The 26,884-nt window shown below is 39.1% G+C and overlaps 1 protein-coding gene and 1 pseudogene across 2 annotated transcripts in view; both read left to right on the top strand.

Annotated features, from left to right (window-relative positions):
• Positions 1-6,351: 6,351 nt before the first annotated feature.
• RNPC3 (RNA binding region (RNP1, RRM) containing 3) overlaps positions 6,352-26,884 on the top strand; it is a 39,666-nt gene continuing 19,133 nt past the window's right edge. For both annotated transcript variants that reach the window (XM_049880225.1, XM_049880224.1), the window contains exons 1-7: positions 6,352-6,915; positions 9,039-9,086; positions 14,811-14,929; positions 16,159-16,242; positions 17,403-17,514; positions 18,577-18,645; positions 19,750-19,892. In XM_049880225.1, the coding sequence (XP_049736182.1) occupies positions 6,724-6,915; positions 9,039-9,086; positions 14,811-14,929; positions 16,159-16,242; positions 17,403-17,514; positions 18,577-18,645; positions 19,750-19,892 (767 nt within the window). In that variant the 5' untranslated portion in view covers positions 6,352-6,723. The remainder of the gene's footprint in view (positions 6,916-9,038; positions 9,087-14,810; positions 14,930-16,158; positions 16,243-17,402; positions 17,515-18,576; positions 18,646-19,749; positions 19,893-26,884) is intronic.
• Positions 16,259-17,396, top strand: LOC126073504 (60S ribosomal protein L19-like; annotated as a pseudogene).

Below are 26,884 nucleotides of genomic sequence, written 5' to 3'. Positions count from 1 at the left end.
AAAGCAATCTGCATTTGGGTCCATGTTTTCAAGCAACTGAAGCCCCTGATTTAGTTTAAAGAAAAAACTCCAGCTAATCCTTTCACTGGTCTGGTCTTTGGTCATTAGTGTTCAATGCAGCAAATCTATTCTTGAAATGGTCTCTAAATTCAGGTTGGATACACTCCAAGGTCATACTTTGGCTCTTGCTGACTTTTTCTAATTTTCCTCAGTTTCCACTTGAACTTGCATATGAGTAATTGACAGTCTGATTCAAAGTCAGCCCCTAGCTTTGTTCTGATGATATTGAGCTTTTCCATCGCCTCTTTCCACAGATGTAGTCAATTTGATTCCTGTGTATTCCATCTGGGAAGGTGTACATGTATAAAAAACATGTATAGTCACAGTTTATGTTGGTGAAAAAAGGAATTTGCAATGAAGAAGTCACTGGTCTTGCAAAATTCATTCATACGATCTCTAGCATTGTTTCTATCACCAAGGCCATATTTTTCAACTTTCAATTCTTTTTCTTTGTTTCCAACTTTTGCATTTCAATCACCAGTAATTATCAGTGCATCCTGACTGCATGTTCAATCAATTTCAGACTGCAGAAGTTGCTAAAAATCCTCAATTTCTTCATCTTTGGCCTTTTTTTTTTTTTTTGGCCTTAGTGGTTGGCGTATAATTTTGAATAACAGTCTTCTTAACTGGTCTTTCTTGTAGGCGTGTGGATATTATCCTATCACTGACAGCATTGTACTTCGGGATAGATCTTAAAATGTTCTTTTTGATGGAGAATGCAACGCCATTCCTCTTCAAGCTGTCATTCTTGGCATAGTAAACCATATGATAGTCCAATTCAAAATGACCAATACCAGTCCATTTCAGCTCACTGACGACTAGGATATCAGTCTTTATGCATTCCATTTCGTTTTTGATGATTTCCAATTTGCCTAGATTCATACTTTGTACATTTCAGGTTCTGTTTATTAATGTATGTTTGCAGCTGTTTCTCCTCATTTTCAGTCATGTCACATCTGCAAATGAAGTTCCCAAAAGCTTGACTCTACCTGTATCAGATAGGTTGACTCTACTTTGAGGAGGCAGCTCTTCCCCAGTCTTACATTAACTGCCTTCCAACCTGAGGGGCTCATCTTCAGGCACTATACCAGACGATGTTCTGCTGCTATTCATAAGGTTTTCACTGGCTAATTCTTTTCAGAAGTAGGCTGCCGGGTCCTTCTTCCTAGTCTGTCTTAGTCCGGAAGCTCAGCTGAAACCTGTCTGCCATGAGTGACCCTGATGGTATCTGAATACCAGCAACATAGCTTCCAGCATCAGAGCAACACACAAGCCCCCAGGGTACAATGAACTGACAGACATGTTTAACACTAATGACTGAAGTCCAGGCAAGCTGTAGAATGATATCATACATAAAGAAAGCACAAGGTCATTAAAAAGACAGGAGAGAAAGACCTAAATGGACATCAGAAGAAGACTCTGAAACTTGCTCTTTAACATCGAGTAGCTAAAGCAAAAGGAAAAAATGATGAAATAAAAGAGCTGAACAGGAGATTTCAAAGGGTGGCTCAAGAAGACAAAGTAAAGTATTATGACATGTGCACAGATCTAGAGATAGAAAACCAAAAGGGAAGAACACGCTCAGCATTTCTCAAGGTAGGAGAACTGAAGAAAATATTCAAATCTCGAGTTGCAATACTAAAGAATTTTACTGGGAAAATATTAAATGACACAGGAAGCATCAAAAGAAAATGGAAGGAATACACTGAGTCACTATACCAAAAAGACTTGGTTGATGTCCGACCATTTCAAGAGGTAACGTATGATCAGGAACCGATAGTACTGAAGGAAGAAGTCCAAGCTGCTCTGAAGGCATGGGCAAAAAACAAGGTAAATAGTAAAGTGAATCATTCATCCACTCATTCACTGAACAAATATTTACAGAGTGTCTACTACGTACTAAGCATTTTATTAGCCATAAGGGACATAAAGAAACGCTTGCAAAGGATACTGTTTAAAAATAACATGCCCACTCCAATAACAGTTTATTCAACTACCCTTTTTTTTTTTTTTCTGCAAAGCACTTAATCTCTAAAAGGAACTCAATTATTTATTTATCGTTTTGGTCTAGTCTGTCTCTACTGCTAGAATGTGAGTGCCAAGAGATCAGGGATTGTCTTGTTCTTCCTCCCTCCTAAATTTATAAACAATATGGATCACATCCCAGAGATCCATATTGGGCCACCTTCTATCTCTCATCCTTTGGATTTAGTTACTACATATGTTGATGTCACATTTGTATCCAGTGCTGACCTTTCCCCAGAATGCCATATTTACACATCCAACTGCCCACCTGAAATACAGATACTGAATGTTGCTGGTGTTAGTTGGCATCGAGTCAATTCCAACTCATGGTGATGCATGCGTGCAAAGCAGAACTGTTCCATATGGTTTTTAAGGCTATGATCTTTCAGAAGCAGATAGCCAGGCCTGTCTTCCAAAGTACATCTGGATGGGTTCAAACAGCCAACCTTCCATTTAACTGTTTTCACCATCCAGGGACTCCCAGGATACCTATTATGGATTGAATTTTGTCCCCCCAAAACATGTTGTAAATTCTAACCCTATAACCTATAAATTCTAACCCTATAACCTATAAACCCTGGTGGCATCGTAGTTAAGAGCTACGGTTGCTAACCAAAAGGTTGGCAGTTCAATTCTACCAGGTGCTCCTTGGAAACCATATGGGGCAGTTCTACTCTGTCCTGTAGGATTGCTATGAGTCAGAATCGATTGGAGGGCAATTTTTTTTTTTTTTTAAAATACTTACATGTAATACCATCTGGGAATAAGTTTTTTGTTGTGTTAATGAGGCAATGTCAGTGTAGGGTGTGTACAGTGTGACTTAAACCAAACATATAAAACATATAAAAGGGCAGATTAGGCACAGAAGGAAGAAAGCACAGATAGGGGAAGATAAGATGCCACTCCCCATGAAGATCTCTAAAGAGACAAAGCCTCTCCCTAGAGCTGGTGCCCTGAATTCAGACTTCTGGCCTACTGAGATAGAATAAATTTCTGTTCTTTAGAGCCACCTACTTGTGGTATTCGTTATAGCAGCACTAAGAAACAAAGACAGTACCTCAAACTTAATATGTGCCCCACTGCCCCTGCCCACCAATGTCCCTAACCTAGCTACCCTTCAATCAGCTTTCTCATGCTCAGTAAATGACATCATCATCCCCCTACATGGTGAACAGTTTGGGGTTCAAGCCAAAATATCAGAATTTATCCTTGTTTTTTCTTTACCTTTCATCTGCAAGTGCTATGAACTCTACTTCTAAAACATATCTCAATTCAGCCCCTTCTCTCCATCTCTACTGTCCTTACCTACACATTTGGGTAGTGTCTCTTCTTCCAGCTACCATGAGACTGGTCTTCCTGCTTCTACGTTTGTTTTTAATACTGCAACCAAAGTGTAATTTTAAAACCTAAAATTTAATAAAAAGTCTTGTCAGTTTTCAATTGCTCTTCCAATAATCAAGGCTTCTAACAAAACTATAATCAAGGCTCCTGGGAGGTTTTCTTAACCAAATAATTTGGTCTTTGTCCTTAGTTCCTGAGAGAGAACCTCTAAAACCTTGAACCACTCAGTAATCATAAGTGCCTTTGATGAGGGCCCCAGACTACATTTAACCAAAAGATTATGCTAATGAGGTGACTCTTGAGTGGTTTCTGGCAGAGAAAGCCCACCTGGTGATATCAACCTGAAGACATTGACCAACTTCAGGGGAGAAGGGCTGGAGTCTGAATGAGACTCCCAATAAAAGCTCTGGACGCTGAAGCATCATGGCCTTCCTGGTTGGTGAAAGATATGAACGCATGTGGGAAGGTTGCACGTTCCTTTTTGGGACATGGAAGCTCCACTTTGGGAACTCTTCCAGACCTCATCATATGTATCTCTTCATTTGTATTTTTTTCCTATAATAAAACTGTTATCATAAGTATAGAAACTTCTGTGAGTTCTGTGAATTGTTCTTGTAAATAATCAACCCCAAGGGACTGGTGGAAGCCAGTAGGTCAGAAATAAGGGGAGCTGGGGCCCACGAGCTATGCCTGCTATCTTGAAGGGGTAAAGGAACCCCCAAATTTGTAGCCAGCAGGTCGGGGTGGGGGGTGGAGGGTTGGGGACTTCCAAACTTATGGCTGACATTCTGAAGGGTTAGTGGGAAAACAATGAAATTGTAGCCAGCAGTCAGAAATGAGGAAGGCCTGAGGACTCCCAAGTTTATGGCTGGTTTCTGAAGTCCTAGATAGACTTGGCAATCTGGAGAACTGTGCCCTTTAACTTGTGAGAGCTGACCTAGCTTCAGGTGGTTAAGGTCAGGGGAAGAAGCTGCAAGCACAGCTGGTGTCAGAACGGAAGTGGAACAGAACTGATGATACATTGCATTGATTTGATCCTCACATTTAGTATCAGAGCAATGTAATGTGGGCATTCCTATGATTTTTTTCATGCAGCTCTTAACAAACCTTAAGAGTCCTCATGATTTGGTTCTTCCTGACAGTTGTTCGTTTTTTTTTTTTTTTTTACCCCCATGTTTTACTGCCAGTCCCTTCCCAGTTCCCCCGAACAATACTCCATGAAAGTAGAACTGTATTGTTCTAACATCTAGCCCTGCAGCAAATAAAAAGTGTGGTATGAGATACCCTGGACCTCCAGACTGTGGATTATAGTATCTGCACCTAGAATAATGCCTCTCTCTAGAATTCTCAAGGCCCTCACTGTATGGGGGAGAGAAAGACAGAGGGGGAGAGACAAAGAGAGAGATAGAGACATCCCCTTTTGGGGATGATCTTTACCTCACTCCATTCAGAAACTAGGCGGGATAGTGGCTGAGTGAGATAGAGAAAATACATTTTCTCCAGTGTTTTAATATTAAAGTAGAAAGAATATATTTCCTAGTTGGTTTTAGTATAGCTATATAAGCTGTGATCAATCTCTCTCTAGTCTTTAGAAAATGGGACAGGTTCTGTTCAAGACAGGGCTCAGCAGCCTGTTCCACTCTTAACAAACACCCTTATACCTTATTACAGGTTTTCTCATATTTACAATGGGTCACTGAGAGCTCGACATAACTAAAGCCATAATGATACTTTAAGTAATCTCTAGAAACATTTTTTATGACACCAGCTGCACTGGTCTCTTCCAGAGGTATGCGGAGCTCTCTCAACTCCTGTGGCCTTGGTCTTTCTTCTCTCTTTTGCTCTCTTGAGAAATGGCCTTCAGCCTACAAAACGGCAGAAATGCTGAGTGACATTTTCAATCTGCAACTTTCTTTCTTGCTTCCTATCTCAGCCAGAGTGGACTTGACAGAACAGTTTCACTAGCCAAGAGATCCTTAGGTGAGTTTTTTTAGCCTGTTACAAACATACTGATTAGAGTCCAGATGTCTGACATGCGTACCTTTAGTTTAATAAAGAGTTTCTTGTAGTTGTTTTGTGATGTATGAGACCATTTGTGGACTACGTGCTCAAGACATTTGGTAACCCTAACCTTCCTCATATAAAACCCTCACGTCAGCCTTTTAGGGTAGACAGAATTTGGAAGAAATTTAACCGCCTCTGTCTATTGAATATCCATATTCAGTAAAGCCATCTTGCTGCTTACCTCTTCCTATCTCACTATTGGCTTTGGGCAGGAGGCTCGAATCCGCGATTTGCTGTAACAAGAGTGTGGACCCACGCAGTATTTCCAACAAACATACATAGAGTATCTCTCCCCAGAAGCTGCCAAATCTGTTAAAACCAACCCTGGCTGGTGCTTATCAGGATGTTATATATGCCTGTTGATTCAAGGAAACAAAACATTTCTTCTGTTTCAACTTTTTGTCCCTTAAACTGAGTTCTCCTGCAGACATGAGCCCTTCCGAGCTATAAAAAGACTGCGCTATCTTTAAGATTTACCATCCAACACTGTAAAGAACACACCAAAATTTCCACCTCCACTCCTCTCCCTTCACCTGGCAGTCAGGTTCACTTTCAAAAGATGCCAGGATTAAAAACCAGTCCCTGGAGGACATCACGCTTGGTAAAGTAGAGGGTCAACAAAAAAGGGGGGAGACTGTCAACAAGATGGATTGACACAGTGGCTGCAACAACGGGCTAAAATATAGCAAGGACTGTGAGGATGGCGCTGGACCTGGGGAAGGTTTCTTTCTGTCCCACAAAGAGTGGCTATGAGTCCTAAACTACTGGAAGGCACCTAATAACAATAAACTGCTGATCCGGATCTCGCTGGGCTCCTCCTCCCAGTCCCACTCCCCGTTCGAACATGCGCAGTAGCGAGTCTTTAAATGTCCTTGAGCGTCACCCTCTTTGCTTCACGCAGGCTGAGGTCCTTTATCTGTTTTTTAATCCTCGAGCCTCCCACGGGCGAATTTCTGTTTTTTAATACCTCCTGCAGAAACCTGAAACTTAAGTCACTTTACTTTCCGGTAACTGTACCACCTCACGCTTCAGTTTCATGAACTTATTTCCGAAGAAGTGTCTCGGAGCCGTGGCTCGGTTCTCGCGAGAAAGCGACTTTTGCTCGCGGCATTTCCTTGTTTCCAGAATCCTTAGCGAGAAGGGGAAAAACGCTCATTGAGTTCGGCTGGTGTTGCTGCTGCAGTTTCTTCTGCGGCTCCCAGCGGTGCCCCAGTTGCTTTTTCTTCTGGGAAAATGGCAGCCCCCGAGCAACCACTGCCGAAGTCGAGAAGTAGCCAGAGCTCCGCTTCGCTTTCCCCGCCGCGGGGCGACCGAACCCTTCTAGTGCGGCACCTACCCGCGGAGCTGACCACTGAAGAGAAGGAGGACTTGCTGAAGTACTTCGGGGCGCAGTCGGTCCGGGTCCTGTCAGATAAGGGGCGACTGGTAAGGGCGCGTCCCTCCCGAGCCGCCCCGGAAGGCCCTGGATTAGTGGGGAGGGGAGCGATGACGGAAGAAGAATATAGAGAAGAGGGGGAAGACGCGCCTGTGTGGTAGGGACTTCCCCCATCTTTGCTCTCCTATGTCAAATTATCTTGAGTCCTAAGTGAAGTTTTAATTGGCTTGAAATTAGACTAGTCACAGCGCTGCGGAAAAGGAGCCCTGGTGGCGCAGTGGTTAAGAGCTGCCTGCTGACCAAAGGGTCGGCAGTGTGAATCCACCGGCTGCTCTTTGGAAACCCTATGGGGCAGCTTTGCTCTGTCCTATGGGGTCTCCATGAGTTGGAATCGATTCGACGGCAACGGGTTTAGGCGAGGCTAAGCTTACTGTCATTATTTATGTTCCCTTTTTGGACCCACCTTGGAGAATCTCACAACTCTTCTGAATTTGTTTCTCTTAGAATTAGATGATATTATAATTATGAAACCATTTTTTAATTCTCGTGTATTTATAATCCTATGTTAACATATTTGTTAATATTAAGGCGAAATCACAGTAGTCAATAACTTGTGTAAACTGAATACAGGATTTCTTCCAGATTTTTAACCAAGGGACTCATAAAAATTTCCTGACCGAATCCATTAGGGAGCAATAGTTTAAGACTATTAAAAATTCCTATACAGGAATTTACACAATGATTTTATTTTTCTTTATACCAGATGTTTTAGGTGGGTTTCTGTTCATTAAAGTAGTAATGGTAATGTTTCTTTTCTGCAGGATGGTCTGCAATGGGGGATACATTAATGTTTTTCAAGTCACCCAAGCTCAAAAAACCGAACTTGTTACCATTGAGTCGGTCCCAACTCACAGCGACCCTATAGGACAGAATAGAACTGCCCCATAGGGTTTCCGAGGAGCACCTGGTGAATTTGAACTGCTGACCTTTTGATTAGCAGCTGTATTTCTTAACCACTATGCCACCAGGGTTTCCAAAATCTCCCCAGGTGACCCTAATGTGCAACCGGAATAGAAAATTACTGAGCTAGAGGAAAGACTGATTTTGGTCAGTGAAAGTCTCATGTATGCAAGTACAAATATTCTTCGTGGCTTCGATTTAAGCACTGTTAATTAAATCATCTTGGGTAAGAATAGATAAAGTATGTTCTATAACTACCCTAAACCAAAAAAAAAAAAAAAAAAAAAACCCGTGGAGTCGATTCTGACTCATAGTGACCCTATAGGACAGAGTAGAACTGCTCCCATAGGGTTTCCAAGGAGCTGCTGGTGGATTCGAACTTCTGGCCTTTTGGTTAGCAGCCGAACTCTTAACCACTGCCACCGGGCTCCGTATAACTACCTTAAACCCAACCTTAGCAAGCACTAATAAGCATTGTCAAGAACTCTACGTTAAACAGCATAGTGATTTACTTTTGACATATGCTCTTTTTCTGGTGGTTTTAGAAATATTTAAAGTTTATAGCTAAATATAGATTTCTCTTCTTGAACCTTATTACAAGGACAAAACACAAAGGAAACATACTTGGAATGATTTCTCTGTTGGTGAATATTTTTAAATTTGCAATAACCTGTATAGAGAAAGTTTAAGATCTTTAGAAGAGTTATAAATGGGAGCTATTTTGTATTTTTTGATAAAGTAGAGGTTTTTAAACTTCTGATACGTGAAACAAAAACAAAAAACCCTAAATCTGTTACCGTCAAGTCAATCCCAACTTGTAACGACCCTATAGGGCAGACTAGAACTGCCCTGTAGGGTTTTCAAGGAGCAGCTGGTGCGTTCGAACTGCCAGCCTTTTGGTTAGCAGCCAGACTCTTAACCACTATACTGCCAGGGCTCCAAAGTATATGAAAGTATAGGTAAATGTGTTTTGTGTGTGTGTGTACACCTTTATAAGAAAAAAGCTACATAGCTTTCATGTTGAAATGTCTAACCCAAAAAGGTTCCAAACCACTTTATAGTGAAGCTAATAATTGGCTAAATTACCTGAGTTTTCCATCCTTTCCCATGATTTATTAATGTGTCAGATCACTCTCTACAGGTAAAATGTCATACTTCTTTATTAGAAATTGAGATTATGTTGGAAATAATTTCTATCTTAATTCTCTTTCAGAAACATACAGCTTTTGCTACTTTCCCGAATGAAAAGGCAGCTATAAAGGTATGACTTTTAATTTACTATTAAGGTGATCAACAGTTTTTTATTATACAGTATTTGATTGAAAAATGGGAGGTAATGTTAAATTGTAGTTTTTAAAAGCAAAAAGGTTTGTGCTTCAAGAGTTTGTCCAACAGGATGTATTTGGTTTGTCAAATTAGAAAAGTTACCAGATCTTGCCCAATGCTTAGGTATTTGGACATAAGAATAACCGATTAACTGTATAGTGAATTAAAGTTGACATAATATGTATATGTAATTAAAAATAATTTCTAAAGGATACAAAGATTAGTAATCACTGTTACAAGTAAAATATGCTAATTGTCTTTCTTATCTAGTGCTGCTGTAACCGAAGTACCACAAGTGAATGGCTTTAACAAAGATGAATTTATTCTCTCACAAGCTAGTAGGCTAAGAGTCCGAACTTAGGGCGCCAGCTCCAGGAGAAGGCTTTATCGTCCTCTCGGCTCTTGAGGAAGGTTGTCATCATCGGTCTTCCCCTGGTCAAGGAGCTTCTGAGCACAGGGCCCCTTGTCCAGGGGATGCGCTATTCTTCTAGCTTTTCTTGTAGGTTGAGTCCTGCCTCGTTAACATAACTGCTGCTAATCCCACCTCATTAACATCACAGAGGTAGGGTTTACAACACATAGGAAAATCACCTCAGATGACAAAATGGCGGGCAGTCACACAATACTGGGAATCATGGCCTAGCCAAGTTGACACACATTTTGAGGGGACACAGTTCAGTCCATAACACTGATGAAAACCACATTGTCATGGGGTCAAGATTAACTTGGAGTGACATAATGTGATTTGTACCGAAAAGGATTATTTTGTCAGTTGCCTTGAGAATACACTGTAGGAGGGTAAGGTTAGAAAAAGGGATGGAGATCTGTTGAAAGATTATTGTGGTAATTCAGGCTAGAGGTGATGGTTGCTTGGGCCAGGGTGATAGCAGTGGAGGTGGTAAGGAGTGGTTAGATTCTGGGTATATTTTGGAGGTGAAAGTAAACAGGATATCTTGGATGGCTTGGACGTGGAAAATGAGAAAGAGCAGTCAAGGATGATTCCAAGGTTTTTGACCTGAGTAACTACAAGAATGGAGTTACCATCAGCTGAAATGAGGAAAGCTCCAAGTGGCACACATTTTTGAGGAAAAGATCAGTGATTCAGTTTCTGAAGTGTTGAAATTGAGATGTGTATTAGACACCTGAGGAGAAGAATATCCAACAGTATGGATGTATACTCTTAGACTTCAGAACAGAGGTCTGGGTTGAAGTTATAAATTGGTGAATCATCAGCATAGAAATGGTATTTAAATTCAGGAGGCTGGATTAGATCAAGAGAATGAGTTTAGAAAGGACCAAGAACAGACTTCTGGTGTACTCCAACATCAAGAGTTTGAGAAGATAATAGCAAAGGGATTAAGGAATAGAAACCAGTGAAGTAGAAGTAAACTAAGAAAGTATGGCGTCTTGAAACCAAGTGAAGAAAATGTATCGAGGGAGTGAACTATGTTAAATACTGTGATTATGAAGACTGAGAGTTGACCGTTTGCTTAGCAATGGAGAATTTATCATTGACCATGGCAAGTAGTATCATTGGATTGATTGGGGTATAAACCTAATCGAAATGGGTTTGAGACCAAATGGGAAGGGAAGAATTGTAAATAGGAAGTTTGTATAATGCTTAAGTCTTTTTTTTTTTTTTTTTTAAGATGAGAGAAATGGGAATATGCTGATATGGATGATCTAGTAGATGCAGAAAATTAATGATGAAGGTGAGAATGGCCCTCTGTACAGTTCCAAAGAGTGGCTAAAGAGAGGTCCTTGATTAGCTGAGAGAGGATGGGATTTAGTTTATCAGTCAAGTAACTGAGTTGAGATAGAAGCATGACAAGTAGAAGGTAGAATATGTAGATGCAGATGCTGGTATGTAGGAAGTTGTGGAAATCTGAAAATCTCATCTAGTTGCTTCAGTTTTCTCAAAGTAGGAAGCAAAGTCTTAGGCTAAAAGAATAAAACCCAAAAACCAAACCCATTGCTGTCGAGTCGATTGCCACTCGTAGCTACGCCATAGGACAGAACAGAACTGCCCCTTAGAGTTTCCAAGGAGCACCTGGTGGAATCAAACTGCAGACCTTTTTGGTTAGCAGCTGTAGCTCTTAACCACTATGCCACCAGCATTTCCGGCTAAAACAATGTTGTTTAGGTACTGTCCAGTCGGTTACAACTCATGGTGACCTGGTGTACCACAGAAAAAACACTGCCCCGTCTTGCGCCATCCTCACAGTCGTTGCTATGCTTGAGCCCATTGTTGCAGCCCCTGTGTCAATCCATACTGTTGAGGGTCTTCCTCTTTTTCACTGACCCTCTGCCTTACCAGGCATGATCTTCTCCAGGGACTGATCCCTCCTGATAACATGTTCTAAGTATGTAAAACGTAGTCTCGCCACCCTTGCTTCTCAGGAGCGTTCTGGCTGTACTTTTTCCAAGAGAGATTTGTTCACTCTTTTGTCAGTCCATGGTATATTCAGTATTTTTCACTAACACAACTCAAAGCTATCAGTTCTTCAGCCTTCCTTATTCATCGTCTGGCTTTTGCATGCATATGAGGCGATTGAAAACACCATGGCTTGGGTCAGGCACACCTTAGTATTCAAGGTGATGTCTTTGCTTTTCAACACTTGAAAGAGGTCTTTAGCAGCAGATTTGCCCAGTGCAGTGGGTCTTGATTGTGGATCCAAGTAAAATGAAATACTTAACAACTTCAGTCTTTTCTCCATTTATCATGATGTTGCTTATTGGTCCAGTTGTGAGGATTTTTGTTTTCTTTATGTTGAGGTGGAATCCATACTGAAGGGTATGGTCTTTGATGTTCATCAGTAAGTGCTTCAAATCCTCTTCACTTTTAACAAGCAAGGTTGTGTCATCTGCATAATGCAGGCTTTTAATTAGTCTTATTCCAGTCTTGATGCCAGTTCTTCATATGGTCCAGCTTCTTGGATTATTTGCTCATCATTCAGTTGCAGTAGGTATGGTGAAAGGATACAGCCCTGATGCACACCTTTCTTGACTTTAAACCACACAGTATCCCCTTGTTCTGTTCGAATGACTGCCTCTTCATCTATGTACAGTTTCCTCTTAAGCACGGTTAAGTGTTCTGGAATTCCCATTCTTCTCAGTGTTATCCATAATTTGTTATGGTCCACACAGTCAAATGCCTTAGCATAGTCGATAAAACACAGGTAAACATCTTTCTGTTATTCTCTGCTTTCAGCCAGAATCCATCCGACATCAACAATGATACCCCTTGTTCCATGTCCTCTTCTGAATCTGGCTTGAATTTCTGGCAGTTCCCTGTCAGTACACTTCTGCAGCTGCTTTTCAGCAAAATTTTACATGCATGTGTTATTGTTTGATAATTTCCACATTGGATTGGATCACGTTTCTTGGGACTAGGCATGAATATCGATCTCTTCCAGTCAGTTGGCCAGGTAGCTACCTTCCCAATTTCTTGGCATAGATGAGTGAGCACTTCCAGCACTGCATGCATTTGTTAAAACATCTCAGTTGGTATTCTGTCAATTCCTGGAGCCTAGTTTTTCACCAGTGACTTCAGTGCAGCTTGGACTTCTTCCTTCAGTACCATCGGTTCCTGATCGAATGCTGCCTCTTGAGATGGTTAAACGTTGACTAGCTCTTTTTGATGTAGTAACTTCCATCTTCTTTTGATGCTTCCTGCATCATTTACTATTTTCACCATGGAATCCTTCACTGTTACAACTCGAAGCTTTAATTTTTTCTTCAGTTTTTTCAGCATGAGAAATGCTGAGCCTATTCTTCACTTTTGGTTTTCTATTTCCAGCTCTTTGCACATGTTGTTATAAAACTTTACTTTGTCTTCTCAAGTTGCCCTTTTAAATCTTCTCTTCAGCCTGTTCATCATTTCTTCCTTTTGCTTTAGCTGCTGGACGTTTAAGAGCAAGTTTCAGAGTCTCTTCTGACATCCATTTTGGTGTTTTCTTTCTTTTCTGTCTTTTTAAAGACCTTTTGGTTTCTTCATGTATGATGTCCTTTCACAGCTCGTCTCGTTTTTCAGTCATTAGTGTTCAGTGCGTCAAATGTATTCTTGAGATGGTCTGTAAATTCAGGTGGGATATATTCAAGGTCGTATTTTGGCTCTGATGGACTTTTTCTAATTTTGTTCAGGTTCAACTTGAACTTGCATATGAGTAATTGATGGTCTGATCCCCAGGAGGCCCCTGGCCTTGTTCTCACTGATGACATTGAGCTTTTTCATCCTCTTTCCACAGATGTACTTGATTTGATTCTTGTGTATTCCATCAGGGGAAGTCCATGTGTATAGTCGCTGTCTATGTTGGTGAAAAAAGGTATTTGCAGTAAAGTCGTTGTTCTTGCAAAACTCTGTCATGCGATCTCCAGTATCATTTCTATCACCAAGGCCATATTTTCCAACTACAGATGCTCCTTCTTTGTTTCCAACTTTTGCATTCCAATCACCAGTAATTATCAGTGCATCCTGATTGCATACTTGATTAATTTGAGACTGCAGAAGTTGGTCAAAATCTTCAGTTTCTTCATCTTTGTCCTTAGTATTTGGTGCGTAAATTTTAATAATAGCATTGACTGCGTTTCCTTTTAAGTGTATGAAAATTTTCCTGTCACTGACAGTGTTGTGCTTCAGGATAGATCTTGAAATTTTCCTTCTGACAATGAATGCACCGCCATTCCTCTTCAAGTTGTCATTCCCAGCGTAGTACAGCATATGGTTGTCCAATTCAGAATGGCCAATACCAGTCCATTGAGGCTACTAATGCCTAGGATGTAGATGTTTATGCATTCCATTTCATTTTTGACAATTTCCAATTTTCTTAAATTCATAATTCATACATTCCAGTCACTATTGGATGTTTGCAGCTGTTTCTCCTCATTTTGAGTCATGCTGCGTCAGCAAATTAAGGTCCCAAAAGCTAGGCTCTGTGCATGTCATGAAGGTCGACTCCCCTTTGAGGAGGCAGCTCTTCCCCGGTAGTATTTTAAGTGCCTTCCAACCTGAGGGGTTCATCCTCCAGCACTATATCAGACAGTGTTCCGCTGCTATTCATAAGGTTTTCACTGGCTGATTCTTTTCAGAAGTAGACTGCCCAGTCCTTCTTCCTAGTCCATCTTAGTCTGGAAGCTCACCTGAAACCTGGCCGCCATGGATGACCCTACTGGTATTTGAATACCAGTGGCATAGCTTCCAGCATCACAGCAATATGCAAGCCTCCACAGTACAACAAACTGGCAGATATGTGGCGGAGCTATGAGGGAGCATATTCTGAAGTTGAGAAAGTATAGAGAAAATGGACAAATAATGTAATATGTTATTGTGGCATCATTAAGGGATGCCTCCAGATTTGTGGCCGTGGTCATTAAGTTATGGGAGACAAGGCAGCTTCATTATGTGTATATTTATAGGCATTTTTGGCTGTTCGATTACGATGAGCTGACAGCTAAACTTAGGCAGGTTTTGGTTAGGTATCAGTCCTTTAATAAGTATTAAAAACTTAGCAATCCAGGAGTGGCAATGGGTGGGAAATAACCAAGGAAAAGTTAACAATTAAAGAAATGTATAAATTATTTTCCATATGGTTTCTAACAAGTGATTTTTGTTAGATCATCAAATCCTCATGTTTTTTACTCTCTTATGCTTCAACTGAAGGCATTGACAAGACTCCACCAGCTGAAACTTTTAGGTCATACTTTAGTTGTTGAATTTGCGAAAGAGCAAGATCAAGTTCACTCTCTACTTCCTTCTTCAAACGCTGAAAAAAAGAAAAGGTAAGTAGTTCTTCCTAACATTTTAACTTATCAGTTGTATTGTTTCTGGATTGTTTTCAGATTAGCAAGTAAATAATTTGAAACAGAGCATATGCTGCATCTCTCTGTTGAATCTAATATATTAAAATAAATTGCTCCGGATGTTGTTGTTGCTGTCAAGTTGATCTGATTCATGGTAACCCCATGTGTGCAGAGTAGAACTGCTTCACAGGGTTTTCAAGACTGTGACCTTTCAGAAGCTGAGGCTCCTCCGGGTGGGTTTGAACCACCACCCTTTGAGGTAGTAATTAAGCACTTAACCATTTGTGCTACCCAAGGACTCCTAATTGGGCTTTAATTTTAGGAACCTGAGTGTTGCTTTAATATTACTGTTCTTGTATTGTTGGGTGCTGTGGAGTTGATTCTGACTCATAGTGACTCCATGTGACAGAGTAGAACTGCCCCCATAGAGTTTTCTTGGTTGTAACCTTTAAGGAAGTCAATCACCGGGTCTTTGTCCCATGCAGCTACTGGATGAGTTCGAACAGTCAACCTTTTGGTTAGCATCCAAGCACTTAACTGTTGTGCCACCAGGGTTCCTTGATTTAATATTAGAATTGATTAATGTGAAATGGGAAGAGAGTGGGCCGAGAAGTATTCAACTTTAAGTAGAGAGACGGTAAGTAGTATAAAGTCTTTGATGTGCTATGAATAGCATGTCCTTTGAAATCAGAGATTGGTATTCGCTTGCCAGCTGTACTGCTGTGACTGTTTGTAATTACATAGCCTTCACAAAGTTGTACCCATGGTTCTTAGAGTGTGGTCCCTGGACCAGCTGCCATCACTTGGGATCTTGTTTGAAATGCAGATTCTCAGGCCTTACCCTAGCCCTATTCAATCAGAAACTTGGGGCTAGGAGTGGGAAAGCCTCCAGCAGTCTGCATTTTAACAAACCCTACAGGTAAATATTCAATTTTCTTTTTGGTTAATGAGAATTATAACATTTTCATAGGGTTGTTGTGAATTGTAAAAGAAAATGTGGAGTGCCCAGTGTCTGGAATAGAGAAGGTGTTCAATAAAGGTTAATTCTTATTTCCCTTCTTTTTCATTGGTCTTTGCTTGAGAAATGCTTGGAATTTTCATTTATTTATGGGACTGTTTTTGTAATGCCATGTTTGAGAAGGTAAGTTGTCTTTTCTGTGTATAATTTTTTACTTTATTAAGATCAACTTTGATTTTCCATTTTTTAGATCTGAAGACCCTCTGGAAGATGATAAAGAAAAGAAAGAATTTGGTTGTTTAACAGTAGAAAATGGAATTGCACCAAACCATGGGTTAGCATAATTTGTTTTTTGCCCTTCATTTGATTTTGTTTTTCTGTGTGTATAAGATGCAAATAAGATAAATTTTTAAATTATATTTTAGTGTATGTCTTGTCTATTTTTAGTGTGTAGATTAAGCATTTTGAGATACGATAGCTTAATTGTCACTGATTCTGTTCAAACAAAGTATCTACTAAGATTTTCAGAGTTATAAACTCTAAAAAGAAATACCTTATTAGGTATTTTTCTTTAAGCAATTTTTAGTTTTACATTTTCTTTATGCATTTTTCTTTAATGCAAAAAAGATGTTTCCTTTTGAAAGTGTTTATTTGAATATTCTAGCAACAAAGTAAATCAGAGAGTACTGCATCATTTGAGCAGTTTTATATGTTATCAGATAATCTCAAATTAATTATGGCTGTGAAACAATTATTAAAACATTACAGCCTTTCAGCGCTGTGGCCACAGCCATTAGTATGCTAAGGCTTCCGAAGAGGCTTGCCTCCAGCTTTCCCTGCTGTGGTAAGAAGAAAGCCTGATTTGACTCCAGTGATACCATTGAAGTCACCAGTGCCAGCTCCCATCAGCAAATCCGGAAACTGACCAAAGTTGGGCTGACTATCCTTAAGAGTATAACTGTTCCTTCTGGAGCTCTATGTCAGAAAAACAACTTGGCCTTCTGGAAGGGTAAGCATATGGGCGTAGGTAACAAAAAGGTACTGCCAATGCTCAAATCCCAGAGAAGGTATCATGAGTAAGAGGATGAGAATTCTGCACTGGTTTCTCAGAAGACACTGTGAATCTGAGAAGATGTATCACGTGCATCACAGTACCTGAAGGTGAAGGAGAACTTGCTCAAGAAAACACAGGTTTTCATGGAACACATCCACCAGCTAAGGGCAGGAAAGGCCTGCAGAAAGCTCTTAGCTGGCCAGGCTGAGAACCGCAGGTCTACAACCAAGGAAGTATGGAAGTGCTGTGATGAGTGGCTCCAAGCCACAAAGGAGCCACTGTCCAAGGAGGAAGAGACCAAGAAATAAAGTTCCCCCTCACGTGTCTGTTCATAGTGGTCTTGGCAATTTTCAGATCAGTTATTCAATAAAGCAGGCTTTTATCTGCCTGTCTAAAAAATAAAAACACGATAATAAGCATTTTAAATGTTTTTCTTTTAGGCTGACTTTTCCTCTAAATTCATGCCTCAAGTATATGTATCCGCCACCTTCAAGCACAATCTTAGCAAACATAGTAAATGCCTTGGCAAGTGTGCCTAAGTTTTACGTACAGGTAAGTAGAATAAAGCTTGTTTTCCTGAAAGTACATGCTTGCTAGACTACTTTCCATGGTAATTTTCATACTTGTAATAGTATCAGATTGGTTTGAGAAAGGCAATGATATTATAATATTTTGAAGTTAATAAAATACTACTATTTTCAAGTCAACTACTACTGTAATCTATGATAATAATGGATACTAATAAATACAAGCTAATGAGAAAAAAGGATTTTTGGGGATTTTTTGTCATTTTCTAATATACCTTTACATAAAATTTTTAAAGGAAAAGGCATAATAGGTACCATAACAAATGCATGGTAATAAGTGTACAAAGATATTTTGAAATACAAAAGATCAAAAACAAAAAACCAAACCCACTGCCGTTGAGTCGATTCCGACTCATAGCGACCCTATAGGACAGAGTAGAACTGCCCCACAGAGTTTCCAAGGAGCGCCTGGCAGATTCAAACAGCCGACCTCCTGGTTAGCAGCCATAGCACTTAACCAGTACTCCACCAGGGTTTCCATACAAAAGATAGATGATGTTTATTTTCTGTATTGTGCTTTGCTGTTTAATGATTTCACAATAATCAGGGAAAAGTGTATAAAACCATTTAAGTAGATTTTACATTGCAATAGTTATTTCTTAGTAGTGAGAATAACTGTCTTTGTAGAATTGACAAGCATTTTAGGAAGGCCGATCTTCTGAGCCCTGGTGGCGCAGTGGTTGAGCACTTGGCTGCTAAATGAAAGGTCAGCAGTTCAAACCCACCAGCTGCTTTGTGAGAGAAAGAAGTGACAATCTGCTTCCATAGGATTACAGCCTTGGAAGCCCTATGAGGCAGTTCTGCTCTGTCCTGAGGGTCACTATGAATCAATGGCAATGGGCTTTTTTAATCTGAGATGTACCAGTACCTTGTTTTAGCTCTGTTCTGGAGTTATAAAGGCAAGAGATAGGTTTTCTTATGTAGTAAATTAATTGATGATGTTATCATAGTGAAGTTTTTGGTGCATAAAACATGAGATGTAAGTTTATTTTATATTATATCATTTTAAATGTTTTATCACATTAAGGTGCTTCATCTTATGAATAAAATGAATTTGCCCACACCCTTTGGACCAATTACCGCACGACCTCCGTTGGTAAGAGAGCTCATAGAATTTTCAAGATCTAAAATTTCTCTTGCTGAGTAGGATTATTGAGGCTAAAATATACAAGTGTTATTCCAGTAATCTGTGATGGACCGTGAAAATCAGGAATAAATACAAGCAGTAATAGTGAAGTAGAGAACTGAGAGAGATGAGAGCTAGAACACGAAGAGGTGCTTTTGGCAATACAGGAGGTTGTCAATGCTGCCGGTATTATTGCTGAGTCCTTTAATCCAGAACATCTTGCATCCTATAATTACACTTAACTAACTGAATTATCTAAAATTTCCATTGTTCAGGTTTTATTGCAAATAGTTTCATTTGTAGAAGACAAATAAGGTTATTAATATTTTCTTAGAATTTATGGTGTGAGTGTATCAATATAAATAGTACATTGTAACTGCTCTTGAATATTTTTTTATTTTATTATTGTTTTGCTATAATAAAATACTTTTATAAATAACAACGGAAACTTATTTTCAATGTTAACATATAAACAGAAGAAAATTTGCTTTAAGCTGTTGGCTGCTTTTCTAACGTAAATCTTGTTAGCTTTATAATTATTCTTTGGAACCTCCTAGAACTTCTTCCCTAATGCCTGTCACATTGAAGGGGTGTTACCTAATGCTATGCTAGCTGCTGTTAACAAATAAACCTCGAATTTTAGTTGCTTAATGCAATTTTTTTTTTTTAATGCAATGTAAGTTATGTCAAATTCATTCCAAAAGTAGGGCCGGGGGCTGTCTTTAACATATACCTCTCCAGATTTACGAGATCTTTGACATATAGTCTGCAGCCCAGGAAGGACGAGAGGATTATATGTGGGTTTTTTAATGTTCACATTCCATTGGCTGGAACTCAGTTACATGGCTGGAACTAACTACAAGGGAGTTTTGAAAATTTAGTCCAGCTGGCTACCAAGGCATATGAAATAAGTTTTATCAACTGGCAATCTGCCACAGCAGGTATTCCTTGAATATGTGAAAGAATATCACAGGGTAGAGAAAAATGAGAAAGAAGTGTCCGAATGGAAATGGTTTTCCTTTTCTATAAAAATCATAGATCTCCATAGTATTTTTGTTTTGTTCTTTTATTTAGTATGAAGATTATATGCCGTTGCATGCACCTCTTCCACCTGCATCTCCCCAGCCACCTGAGGAACCTCCTTTGCCAGATGTCGATGAGGAATTATCTAGTAAAGAATCAGAGTATGAAAGCAGTGATGATGAGGACCGGCAGAGGTTTGTAACGTCAAATAACGTTTGTTTAGATTTGTCAAATAATATTTGTTTAGATTCCAAGAAATATAGATGTAGGATAGGGACTCTATTGCTCTTCTTAATTTCGCATATATAATCTATTCTAATTATTTGCAGATGACGTATTTACGAATTCACCTACTTGCTAAAATTTATTTACAACCCTAAAATTACTAGTTGGCAGCTCTTTCTTGATCATTCTCAGATATCATCAGAGTGACAAAAAACTTGAGTTGTCCAGTGCATACGTGGTTGAACAAGACTGGTTTGGTGTTCTCTGATTCAGTGTTCCTGATAACTTTATAGAACATAAGTACTGTGAATGATGAAAATCAACTATAATTCTTCATAATTTGGGGCCATTATAATTTATCCATCTTTTTTTTTTTTTTTTCAGCCCCTCAATCTCTCAAGCATGTATAGTAGTTATAGGTTAATGAAGACCTGAGAATAGATATCAGGACCTAAGGAAAAAATTTTGGATTGTGCATAGCATTTTTAGATTGATGATTGTGATGTTATAAAATATTTCTATTTTGACAGCTTATTCCCCTGGACTTTATTTACCCAAAATGATTTCTACGGTAATTCTGTAGGACTTTATCCAAAACTCTTCATAGCGCAGTTCAATTACTGTTTTTATTGGTTGTTCTTGACTACTAATATATATTTTTCTGAAAGATTCTGACAGAGAGCAATTATACCTTGTTAATAATGTCCAGGCATATAATCCACAGCATAGCCTAGAACAGGAATTGGCAAGCATTTTCTGTATAGAGCCAAATAGTAAATATTTTTTTATCTTGTGGGCCAGCCGGTCTGTGGCACGAATACTCAGTTCTGTTGTAGTGCAAAAGCTGCCATAGACAATACCTAAGTGAATGGGTGTTATGTTCCAATAAAACTTTATTTACAAAAATAGACAGCTGGCTGGATTTAATCTTTGGGCTATAGCTTGCCAACCCCTAGCCTAGAAGACTGGTATGGGTAAATGGTAATGGGAATCTTGGGTAACTACGCACAGAAGGCATCTGGTAGAGATGGGATGGTTGACGTGAGAACCCAAGCAGAAACTGTGGGTAGAGTATTCAGATAATCAGCAATTTGGCTATTATTGAATCATAACTACTTAAATAGTAGCTCAATATGTATTCTTTTTCTAGGGAGAGCATTAAAATCAACCAAAACTACAAAATGGGGGTGAATAGACATATCTGTCTCAGATAGAGACATTTAGGAAAGCTGGTTGTTACTGCCTGATAGAAGTAACTTTGTCTTGTTGTTAAAGAGTGTATAGTGTTGCACTGGGTCAATTACTTAACCCCTGTGAACTTTATAAAAGTGCTGTATGTAAACTGGCCCAAACCTTTTGGTTTTTTTTTGTTGTTGCTGTAGGTTTCCACTTAGGGATGTTGTGTGGAATTCTGCAAATAGTTCATCTTGAATCACATGTCAGTAGTGTTCTAGAAGCTTGGTATACTTTGGGGGAACAATTTGATTGTAGACATTTATTTTATGTAACTGAATTCTTTAAAATTTTGGTAAAACTGTGGTTGTAAGACTTTAAAAGTTTACAGCATGTTTTCATTTTTCCACACTTTTAGAGAAAAATGTTTAAGATTTATTTTAACCATACCCCCTCTACCTGGATTTTGTTGTATGTTTGTTTTGCTTTGCAATTTCACCAGTGTAACCATGGGGAGATCTAGCTATGACTAGTGTATTTTGAGCTGCTCTGTAGAAACATGCTGCCTGACTGTGGAAGACACAAAAATGCCCAGACAAGGTCTACTCTTAATGTTAAATATTAAATAATACAGATAAGCTATGAACAAGGTATCAGTTGTCACTCCTTAAGTGTTACTTAAAAGCTGTCTCAGAGTGTAGTATTTGAAAACTTTGTTCTCAAATTATCTTGATTGTACTGACAGTTATGCACAACATGCTTTTAAAGAAAGAAGAATACTTCAGTCCAGCCTCACTTTAAAATGCTTAGAATATGAATCAGAATTCTATTATATATGGTTTTTTAAATATCAATCAAGCAAACAGTGAATTTAGATAGATTTATTTAAATGTATCCTCTTCAACCATATAGCATAAAGTTCAGGCATTTTATTCGGGAGACTAATGTTTATAATGAAACATCTTTAAAAATTGGTAAGTTGTAATTTAAGTAAATTCCTAATTCCTTCAAGATAAGATGAAAGTTGAAAAAGGAGATTTTGAACTTGAGCGTTTATCAAATTGAGTACATCTTTTTTTTCCTAACTTTATTTATTGTGCTTTAAATAAAAGTTTACAAATCAAGTCAGTCTCTCATACAAAAAGCCATACACACCCAGCTGTGCACTCCCAGCACTCTCCCCTTAATGATACAGCACATTCCTCCTCTCCATCCTGGATTCCCTGTGTCCATTCAACCAGCTCCTGTCCCCCTCTTCTTTCTCACCTCGCCACCAGACAGGAGTTGTCCACATAGTTTCATGGGTCTACTTGAGCCACGAAGTTCACCCCTCACAAGCATCATCGTCTACCTTATAGTCCAGGCCAATCCCTGTCTGTAGAGTTCGTTTCGGGAATGTTTCCAGTCTTGGGCTTTCAAAGGGTTCGGGGACCATGACCATCAGTGTCCCTCTGGTCTCGGTCAGACTGTTAAGCCTGGCCTCTTTATGAGAATTTAAGATCTGCATCCCACTGTTCTCCTGCTCCATTAGGGCTTCTCTGTTCTGTTCCCTGTCAGGGCAGTGATCAGCGGTATCCAGGCTGATGGAGCCTCTGGCTTATGTGGCCCTTTCTGTCTCTTGGGCTTATATTTTCCTTAGGTCTTTGGTGTTCATCATTCTCCTTTACTCCAGGTAGGTTGAGACTATGCATCTTAGATGGCCGTTTGTTAGCATTTAATGCCCCAGATGCCTCTTACCAAAGTAGGATGCAGAATGTTTTCTTAATACATTTTGTTATGCTGTTGACCTAGATGTCCCCTGAAACCATGGCCCAAAACCCCCTTCCCTGCTACTCTGACCTTCGAAGCATTTTTTTGTATTCAGGAAACTTCTTTGCCTTTGGTTTAGTCCAGTTGTACTGACTCCCTGTCTTATATGTTGCCCTTCCCTTCACTTAAAAAAGTTTTTGTCTGATATCTAGTTAACGAATATCTCTCTCCCTCCCCCTCCACCCTCATAACCATCAACGAATATTTTCTTCTGTGTTTAAACTTTATCTAGAGTTCTTATAATAGTGGTCTCATACAATATTTGTCCTTTTGCATTTGACTAATTTCAGCGTTACGCCTTCCAGATTCCTCCATGTTATGAAATGTTACACAGATTTATCATTGTTCTTAATTGTTGCATAGTATTCCATTGTGTGACTATACCATAATTTATTCATCTGTTGAGGGGCATCTTGCTTGCTTCCATGTTTTTGCTATTGTAAATAGTTCTGCAATGAACAACAGGTGTGCGTATATGTGTTCGTGTGAAGGCTCTTAATTCTTTAGTGTATATTCCAAGGAGTGGAATTGTTGGGTTGTATTTTTTTTTTTTTTATGGTAGTTCTAGCTTTTTAAGGAAGCGCCAAATCGATTTCTGAAGTGGTTGTGCCATTTTTCATTCCCATCAGCAGTGTATGTGTTCCAGTCTCTCCACAACCTCTCCAACATGTATTATTTTGTGTTTTTTGGATTAATGCTAGCCTTGTTGGGGTGAGATGGAATCTTGTTGTAGTTTTGATTTGCATTTCTGTAATACCTAATGACTGTGAGCATTTCCTCGTGTATCTGTTAGCAGCCTGAATGTCTTCTTTGGTAAAGCACCTGTTCATATCCTTTGCCCATTTTTTTAATTGGGTTATTTGTCTGGATTCTCAATTCTGTTCCATTGGTCTGTGTATCTGTTGTACCAGTACCAGGCTGTTTTGACTACTGTGGCGGTATAATAGGTTCTAAATCAGGTAGTGTGAGGCCTCCCACTTTGTTCTTTTTCAGTGTTGTTTTACTTATCTGGGGCCTCTTTCCCCTCCATATGAAGTTGGTGATTTGTTTCTCCATCTCATTAAAAAATGTCACTGGTATTTGGATTGGGATTGCATTGTATGTATAGAATGCTTTGGGTAGAATAGACATTTTTACAATGTCGAGTCTTCCTAGTCATGAGCAAGGTATGTTGTTCCATTTAACATAAGTCTCTTGGTTTCTTGCAGTAGTGTCTTATAGTTCCCTTTGTGTAGGTCTTTTACATCTCTGGTTAGATTTATTCCTAAGTATTTATCTTTTTTAGGGGCTATTGTAAATGGTATTTATTTGGTGATTTCCTCTTGGATGTTCTTTTTGTTGGTGTAGAGGAATCCAACTGATTTATATATGTTTATCTTGTATCCTCATACTCTGCTGAACTCTCAGTTTCAGTAGTTTTCTTGAGGATTTTTTTGGGTTTTCTGTGTGTAGGATCATGTCATCTGGAAACAGAGATACTTTTACTTCTTGTTTGCCTAACTGGATGCCCGTTATGTCTTTATCTAGCCTAACCGCTCTGGTTAGGACCTCCAGCACAATGTTGAACAAGAGTGGTGATAAAGGACGTCCTTGTGTGATTCCCATTCTCAAGAGGAATGCTTCAGTCTCTCTCTGTTTAGGATGATATCGGCTGTTGGCTTTGTATAAATGCCCTTTATTATGTTGAGGAATTTTCCTTCTATTCTTATTTTGCTGAGAGTTTTTGTCATGAATGGGCGTTAGATTTGTCAAATGCCTTTTCTGCATCAATTGATAAGATCATGTGGTTCTTTTGTGTTTTTTTTCTCTATAATTTTTTTATTCTTTGTATATAAGAACTGTCCTTTGGGATACTGATAGCTATTTTTTACCGTTTGTAGAACTTGGCTTTCACTTCAATTAGGCAAGGTAAAAAAGTTGTGTTCTTTAAAGAGAATCTGGAATAGAGCTGTGTCTTCTAAAGAATGGGAGGTAGAAGCTTCTTTGCTTCCTTTAATAAGCTGTCAAGATTTAACTTAACCATGTTTTAAAAATCAGGTTTTTTTTTCCCCCCAATTGTGGTGAATATAAACATAACAGAACATATGCCATCTCAGCGTTTTCTACAGGTACAATTCAGTAACACCGATTACATTCTTCAAGTTGAGCAACCATTCTCACTATCCTTTTCCAGATCTTTCATCCACCATTAACATAACCTCAGTGCCCCGTAAGCAAAAACCTCCCTTTTTCCCCCTCCCTCACACCCTTGGTAACCACAAATAATCTTTAGTTTCTGGATATTTGCTTATTTCATGTAAGTGAGATCATATTTGTCCTTTTGCAACTGGCTTATTTGCTCGGCATGATGTTTTCAAGGTTCATCCATGTTGTGGCATGCTTAGGACTTCATTTCTCTTTACGGCTAAGTAGTATTCCATTGTGTGTATATACCACATTTTTTTTTCCGTTCATCTGTTGATGGACATTTCCGTTGTTTCTACTTTTTGGCTATTGTGAAAAGTGTTGCGATAAACATTGAAGTACAGATTTCTGTTTGCATTCTTGCCTTCACTTCTTCTGGGTGTTTACCTAGGACTGGGATTTCTGGGTCATATGGTAGTTCTGTGTTCAACTTTCTGATGAACCCCCAACTATTTTCCACAGTGGTTGTACCGTTTTATAGTCTCACCAGAAGTAGATGAGGGTTCCAGTGTCTCCACAGCCTCACCAACACCTGTTGTTTTCCATTTGTTTGATTATTGCCATTCTAATAGAGTTCAGGTGGTACTTCATTGTAGTTTTTTTTTTTTTGATAATTTTTATTGTGCTTTAAGTGAAAGTTTACATATCAAGTCAGTCTGTCACATACAAGCTTATATACACCTTACTCCGTACTCCCACTTACTCTCCCCCTAATGAGTCAGCCCACTCCCTCCTTCCAGTCTCTCCTTTCGTGACAATTTTGCCAGTTTCTAACCCTCTCTACCCTCCTATCTCCCCTCCAGACAGGAGATGCCAACACAGTCTCAAGTGTCCACCTGATACAAGTAGCTAACTCTTTGTCAGCATCTCTCTCCAACCCATTGTCCAGTCCCTTCCATGTCAGATGAGTCTTTTGTTTTTTATATGATGGATTGCACTGATTGTTTTTTAAAGTTGGAACATCCCTGCATACCTGGTATGAATCCCACTTGGTCGTCGTGAATTATTTCTTTGACATGTTGTTGAATTCTGTTGGCTAGAATTTTTTTGTGGATTTTTCCATCTAAGTTCATGAGGGATATTGGTCTGTGTTTAGCTGGTTTTGGTATCAGGGATATGCTGGCTTCATAGAATGAGTTTGAGAGTATTCCATTCTTTCCTATGCTCTGAAATACCTTTAGTAGTAGTGGTGTTAACTTTTCTCTGTAAGTTTGGTAGAATTCTCCAGTAAAGCCATCAGAGCCAGGGCTTTTCTTTGTTGGGAGTTTTTTAATTACTTTTTCAATCTTTTCTTTTGTTATGGGTCTATTTAGTTGTTCTACCTCTGTTTGTGTTAGTTTAGGTAGTTAGTGTGTTTCTAGAAAAGCATCCATTTCTTCTAGGTTTTCAGATTTGTTAGAGCACAATTTTTCATAGTGATCCGATATGATTCTTTTCATTTCAGTTGGGTCTGTTGTGATATCGCCCGTTTCATTTCTTATTCTGGTTATTTGCTGCATTTCCTGTTTTTCTTTTGTCAGTTTGGTCAGCGGTATATCACTTTTGTTAATCTTTTCAAAGACAGCTTTTGGTCTTGTTAACTCTTTCAATTGTTTTTCTGTTCTCTAGTTCATTTAATTCTGTTGTAGTTTTTTTTTTTTTTTTTAATTTGCTTTCTTGCGGTGCCTGAGGGTTTCTTTTGTTGCTTTCCTTCTATTTGTTCAAGTTGTAGGTATAATTCTTTGATTTGGGCCCTTTTTGTATGTGTGCATTTATTGATATAAATTGACCTCTGAGCACTGCTTTAGTGTGTCCC

Source organism: Elephas maximus, chromosome 3 (assembly GCF_024166365.1).
Source record: "Elephas maximus indicus isolate mEleMax1 chromosome 3, mEleMax1 primary haplotype, whole genome shotgun sequence".
In the NCBI taxonomy this organism is placed as follows: Eukaryota; Metazoa; Chordata; class Mammalia; order Proboscidea; family Elephantidae; genus Elephas; species Elephas maximus.
The sequence above is the reverse complement of the archived record's forward strand: the minus strand, read 5'-3'. Positions and strand labels throughout refer to the sequence as shown.